A 7,500-nucleotide genomic window follows, 5' to 3' on the forward strand; every position below is an offset into this window, starting at 1 on the left:
AGGAGCTTGTGATTAAAAGTTAGAGAGAAAAGGAGCATCAGGTCAGAGGTCAAATGAAAAATAAAAAAGGTGTCCTACCTGTAGTTCTGTCTGAAAAAAGAACTTCTGTGGACACTGGGAGCAGTCGTAGATCTTGTCTTCCTGACCGTGCACGGCAAAAATGTGCTGCTGGAGCTTGTTGGCCTGCACGAACACTAGGAGAGGGACCAACACAGAGCAGAGTCACACAGCGAAGGCAACACAACCAACCATCACGGCGACTGAAATATATTCTCAAAAGCTGAAGTGAAGGTCGTTTTTTCAGCAGCTTCCAAATCAAAACGTCTGTCGTGATATTTGACTGATGAGCTGCGATCGTTGTTGGAATTCATGATTGAAATCTGCAGGAAGCTGATTGTGTTTCTGTTGGTGGAAGAAGACTGGACGGGTTCAGGCGTGTGTCACGCGTGTGCACGGAGCAGGAGGAAGCTACGACCCCGACGAGGAACCGCTCATAATTTAGTTTTAACTTTCATTTCATTTAATAACTTCATTGCTTCATCGTCATCGGTTCCTGAGTTCCACATGTTTTGGTGACAAATTATCGGGGAGCTAATTTTGCTGAAACAAAGCTAACGAACTGCTAAACTCACGTTAAGGAGCAGCTAACCACGCTGACAACACCAACGACTCGTTAACCGAGCTGACGAAGAACCGACCGTGATGACGCGACGGATTCTCTTCCAGTTACTCGTCAGGGTTTCAAGTACGATTCGTTTTGTTTTTTTGCTAAAAAAAAACTGCCGCCTGCTCGGATCTTCTGAGACTCTGTTGTACGATAAACGCTGCAAGACTGAAGCATTTATTCTATTTATGGAAGAACGGAATGAATGGCAGCAGAACAAATAACACACACACACACACACACACACACACACACACACACACACACACACACACACACACACACAACTGAGTGTTTGGGAGAGAATAAAGAGACGAGAGAAAACAGGAAGCGCTATCCTCAGCAGAACATGCGATATTTATCAATAAATTATCTCCTTTTTTATTTTTTTACTTCCGCTCCAGTGTTGTCTCACACACTTTCTCTCTTTCTCTCTCTCCTCTTTGTTTCAGTAAACTTTTGCTTTTCACTGTGAGTGTGTTCGTGTTGAATTATTAAGCCTCCCCACAGGAGCGGTGCCCATCTTACTAATTCATAAGCCACCAAGGAATAGAGTTAAAGTTTAAAGCGTTGCTGTGTATACCTGGGGGGGATGGGGAGGGGGATGGGGGGGTAAGCACACACACACACACACACACACACACACACACACACACACACACACACACACAACACAACACAACACAACACAACACAACACAACACAACAACCGAGGGAGGGAAAGGGAGTGATGGAGTGATGAAACCTCATTTCGGCCCTCCAGTGGATTAAAACAAGGTTTTTTTTAAAGCTACTTCCTATTTGACCGGTTTGGAGATATTATTGTGTGAACTTTTGCACACGCAGTGTTTCTCTAGCGGCGGCGTCCCGCTGTAGTACCACCCCCCTAAAAAAATAATATAACCCCCCCACAGCCATTAAAGCGCATTTTACTGAATACATGATGATGCAGGTGGATCCGGAGAGACAACAGGTCCAAGCAGATCATAGAGAAGATTTAAAGAGCAGCACTAACCTCCGTGGTTTTAATGAGGATGGTGTGAACACTTCGGGGCTTTGCATTCATATATTTATTAAATATAACAGGTGATAAGATTTCGAGGCCAAAATGAGTCATTTTTCAATGTTTTTCAATATTATAATAGGATGTCCAGTTCTGTGGGAACGTTTCAGGCTCTGTGTTTTAATCCTACATCCCCAAAGATGTTTTTTTTTATTATTCATTGGTACAGTCAGAAGCTATGAAGAATTATTTTCAGTGAAATGCACTATTAAAAATATGAAATACAAAAAAATAAAAAAATAAAAATGCATGCAGGCTTTTTGTTAAACGGTTGAAGCTCATCAGGTTTCAAGAATCAACACTAAACTGGAGAAAACATGAAATTAAAAGTCAGACTGTTTGCAGCCATCTGGTCACGTGACCGCCTTCGTTGTTGTTTTTTTGGACGTTGTTGTCATGACAACGCTGGCGGCAAACAGCTGCATGACGGGAAGCTTCAAAATAAAAGTGGTACTTTTTTTTAAAATGTTTTTTTGGTTTGTTTTTGTCACACATCTGCAACACATCTGGAATTTTATGTCAAAACTGATATTTATCTCGTGGATCACGGTACATCCAATCAGAGCAGGTGTTGTGTTAATTGTTTACAGTTTTATTTGGTTAGTAAAACAATGTTTGTGTATTGTATGAGATATATATAAAAGCGTATCTTTGTAGCGTTTCTATATGTAAATTATGAAGACAACCAGGCTGATGAGGATCTAAATAAACAAACAACCAAAACCTGCAGCCGGTTCTCCCGAGATGTTTGAAACTTGGTGTTCAGGTGCACAAAGGAGAACCAGCAGAAAAAAAAAAAAAAAAAAAAAAAAAAAATCGATTTAAGGTTTTTCCTGTTTACGACATTTTGCATGAAGCTAATAAATAAATAAAATCACTGTGTACAATAATGCATCTCGATGTTTCTGTATCGACTCCGAAGCACTAAACACAAGTGAGAGGGAGTTATCTGAGTGACTGTCCTTGAAGGTAAACCTGTGTGTGTGTGTGTGTGTGTGTGTGTGTGTGTGTGTGTGTGTGTGTGTGTGTGTGTGTGTGTGTCTGTCTCTCACCTGTGAAGCAGACGGGACACTTGAAGGTACCTCCCATGCCTTCGAAGCTGTGCTCTATCAGGTGGCAAAGCAGCTTGGCAGGTGAGTCAAACATCTGGTTACACAGCTTGCACTCGTGATTGATGCCCTCCTCTGCAAATAGGAGACAGACACACGTGTGCTGGATTAGACGGATTATTAGTAGATATTATTATGATTATTAGACTGGATTAGACGCCAGAAAAACACACGGCGGCGCGGCACAACATTCATGCGACGCTCATCACGCACGTTTTATGCCGAAATGTTCGGAGACTTTCATGGAAGCTGGTGGGTGAAAAATAACACACCCACCCACCCACCCACCCACCCACCCACCCACACACACACACACACACACACACACCCACACACACACAGGCCAAATGGTTTGACGTAAGAGTACAATATTGACAAGTATAAACGTTCCCCGCTGTGCAGCAGAAAGGTCAGAGGTCACGTTTGGTTGGACGTTACGCTAAAACGTTGTAATTTCAGTCGTGTCGAGTTTCTTTTCGTAACGGAGATCACAAGCTAACATCTGAGGAGGATGTTCAAATCTTCTTTTCCATCTGTGTCTTTGTATTTCCTGCATTATGTCGCTCGCCCCCCGTTAGCATGCTAAATTGTTAGCCTCTGTGGCTTCTAGACGCCCGTCCACGTTGCCTAGCAACAGTGTTTCCACGAGTTCCATTTGAACGCAGTAAAAGCTCTGTAGTTCTAACTCCGTGTTTTTCCCCCCTCGTCAAGGCCATGGTAATATTTCATACTGATATTATCATTTTACTAATAAATAAGCAATAAAATATACACCAACGGGTCTTGTTTCATCAGCGATCACTGATTTGGATCTCCTGAACAGAACTTTTCCTGACTGCATCCCTCCAACCATTTTATTAATCTGCAGAACTACAGATTAGTTAAATTGTTCTCTCCCGTCTCTCTGCACTTTCAACACTCACACATCGAACTCAGTACCACGTCCGCCCCGACTGGTAATTGCCTGTCCTCCCTACCGGGTCTGTGGCTCATCTGCCCCCCCCCACGGTGATCCCTTCCCTCCCTCCGTCCTCGTTATCTGCCCACCCCCCCCACCCCCAACGCAGTCACTCGCCCATCCCTCACTTCGCCCATCCCTCCCCTCCTCGTCCCGCTCGGTCCGTCACGAGCTGATTAATTCGTGCGGTCTCCGGTTCGCCGTCCTCGTACACGGACGTACTTCCTCCTCTTGGTCTGAGTCGCCGTCTTGTTCGTCTCGAACGGATTCACCGCCCGTAATCAATTCTTTAATTCAGATAAAGATGATTCACTTCACTCATCAACCTGTAAAAGCTGGCAAGATGATGCATTCAGGATAAAACTACTTTTACACATAATAAAGAGCTTTAATGTCGTTATCAGAGATCAAATGTTGGTTAGCAAGCATCACTGAAAATGTATTAAAACAGGTCTTCTTGAATCTTCTTTTCTAATGAATGAGGGATTATTTTCAGATGGACCTCCAGAAAACTAATAAGAAGGAGTGACTTTAGCTAACAACACCGAGATAACTGATGGACACATTTTATTCACTTTGGATTTGATGAGAGAAGTTGAATGGGAGTCTATGGAGCCGGAGGCTTTTTGGAGCCGACCTCTAGTGGCACTCGCTGGTATTGCAGCTGAAGACACTTCTGGATCAGAACCATTTTACAGACCTGAAGCTACGAACTCTTTTATATCCAGTCTGTGATCAGGAACAAAAAAAGACCCGATTTCACCAAACGGGTCACATTTAACAGGCCAATAATTATTAAAAACAACATTATATTGAATATTAAATTAAATTTTCAATATTATTCCAAAATTCAATATTAAATATGACACACACACACACACACACACACACACACACACAACCAGCCTCCCTCCTCTCTTGGGGATTGAACAAGTATTTATTTGTATCCGAGTCTATTTTAAGAAGGTGTGAGTGACATCACAGCCCCCATGGAGAAAGGCCAGATGAAGGTGGGCGTCAAACACACACACACACATACACACACACACACATATATGCATCCCCTGACGATCAGGTCTCCCGCCTGTTGTCCTTATCACCATTGTACCATGCAGGACCGAAGCCCCAGTCGCCCACACACACCGTTTGGGGGCCACACACACACACACACACACACACACACACACACACACACACACACACACACACACATACACACACACACACACACACACACACACACACGCGCGCACACCGTCGGACCGCACTGCCCGGAGACATCAGATGGTGCCTTCTGTGGGCCAATCTGTGGCCCCCTGCCGAGCGGCGCACACACAAACCTGAGTCAGAGACACACAGACGATTCACAGTCAACACAATCTGCGTCTTTTTTTTTCTGTCACTTATCTTCTGCAAGTGCGAAACGTGCACACACACACACACACACACACACACAGACACACACACACACACACACACACACACACACACACACACACACACACACACACACACACGGAACTTCAGCTGCAGAGCTGCAGGGGACCGCGGGGTTAATAACGTCTTCAATCACACATCCATGACACCCATACTGACTAACACACACACACACACACACACACACACACACACACACACACACACACACACACACACACACACACAGATTCCTATCTTTTTGTGCCTCAAAGGCCGACACAAGGGTGCCCTAATCCTGACTCAATGGCTGTGTGTGTGTGTGTGTGTGTGTGTGTGTGTGTGTGTGTGTGTGTGTGTGTGTGTGTGTGTGTGTGTGTGTGCCTGTGCCACATGGGCTTATATGAATGAGATGGTATGCTCCCCGGTCCCCCCCAAACATCCCCCTTTTCACACACACACACACACACACACACACACACACACACACACACACACACACACACACACACACACACACACAGAGACACACAAAGCTCAAAGGCTGCGAGGTGGTGTGGGGCGCCAGCGTGTCCGAGACACACTGAGACAGATAGAGGTTCATTATCATTTACTAGGAGATTGAAGCAGCGGGAGTGAGTCACATGGAGAGAGACACACACAGAGAAGGAGGGGTGTGTACGGCACCATCAACTGTCACGTTTTATATTTCTATTATCCACATTTCCTTGTCTCTTTTTCTTTAAAAAAATTTTTTATTTAAAGTTCGGTTTTATTTAACCGTGAAGCGAAAGACAAGGAAGAGACGGAGGGAGACTACTGGAAGTAGGAGATGCTCCGTGTGTGTGTGTGTGTGTGTGTGTGTGTGTGTGTGTGTGTGTGTGTGTGTGTGTGTGTGTGTGTGTGTGTGTGTGTGTGTGTACATGTGCCCTATAAGAAGAAGTCACCTTAAAGCTGGTGTCCCCAGCGGGGGGTAAAAGCTCTCCTCTCAGTCTCCCACGCTGCCAGGATCAGAGGCAGCGCTCCCACGTCGGCTACCTTTTACACGACGAGCCTATTACAGCGCCGACGTGTCGCCGAGCGACGGCGTCGCCGAGCGACGGCCTCGCCGGCGTTCGGTTCATTCGCTGTTTTGGAAGAAGTTACTGCAAAAGAAAGTAAAACGACGCACAGAGCTGCAGGTTGACGTCCTGTTTGTGTCCTCGTCATCAATTGTTTCAGCATCGTCCTTATTTTTATAACTGTTTTTTTAGTTTCTAGTTCTTCTCTCAACTTTTTTCCCCACTTTTATTATCATTTTAGCTTCTAATCTATTTCCTACGTTTCTTTTATCGTGTCGCCTGCGTCGGTCTCAAAGCGGTTTTTAAATCGTCTTATTTTCCTTTTAATTTGTTCTAATCGCATTTTCGTCAATCAAAATGTTAAAAAACTGTCATATAAATAAAGTTTGATTAATTGATTGTAGTCGTTTTATTTTGGTTTTCTTCCATCTATTTTGAAAGATTATTGTTTACTTTTTCACAGCGTTTCAAAAAGCCATCTCAACGGCGCCGAAAAAAAACCAAGTGATTATTTTCCCGACGGATGAAGTTTTTTCTAAATTGTATTTAGTCTATTGCTATTTCAAAGTAGATTTTAAAAGATGGCAAATACCTTTTTATTTTTTACCCAGTCAGCTTGTCAACGATCTAAAAAGCAACAACATGAGCTGAGCTCCCGACCTGAGATCCTCCGGTACGTCGTTCCCGGTCGCTCCTCCAACAAACATAAAAAATAAAGGTGACACTGACCTTCAAGTCTCCTAAAAACACAATATTTAATTTGGTGTATTTCACTTTTATTGATTCACTGTCTGATTTATTTTTATCATTATATCCTGTTCACGTTGCCTTTTGTGTTTTAAATGTATGTAAAGCGCTCTGTAACTCCTTTTTGAAAAGCAATGTAGAAATAAAGTTAATATTATTATTATTAAAAAGAAAATCAGCAATTCTGGAGTCTGAGCGCAAACAAATATGCTGAGTCACAATCGATTAAAGACATCAACATTAATCTGAAAAATCCAATCAGCACAAAACAAAACCAGCTTCGTTTGTCTGTTATTGCGTTTCATTTCTTTCTTTCTTTCCGTGTGTGTGTGTGAACGCTGGAGTGTGTTCAGGGCATTACACACACACACACACAAACACACACACACAAACACACATGCACGCACGCACGCACACACACACACACACACACACACACGATGCAGATGATGACATCTCCCTTACAGAAAAAAAGAAAAAC

General features: G+C 43.6%; 1 protein-coding gene across 1 annotated transcript in view; it reads right to left on the bottom strand.

The window, feature by feature from the left end:
- znf423 (zinc finger protein 423) overlaps window positions 1–7,500 on the bottom strand; it is a 145,711-nt gene that overhangs the window by 12,882 nt on the left and 125,329 nt on the right. The window contains 2 exon segments of the mRNA XM_069172851.1: window positions 79–194; window positions 2,781–2,912. Of these exon segments, the coding sequence (XP_069028952.1) occupies window positions 79–194; window positions 2,781–2,912 (248 nt within the window).

This window comes from Embiotoca jacksoni, unplaced genomic scaffold (assembly GCF_022577435.1).
Source record: "Embiotoca jacksoni isolate LCO1_2020_lvr unplaced genomic scaffold, fEmbJac1.0.p SCAF_55, whole genome shotgun sequence".
Lineage (NCBI taxonomy): Eukaryota > Metazoa > Chordata > Actinopteri > Embiotocidae > Embiotoca > Embiotoca jacksoni.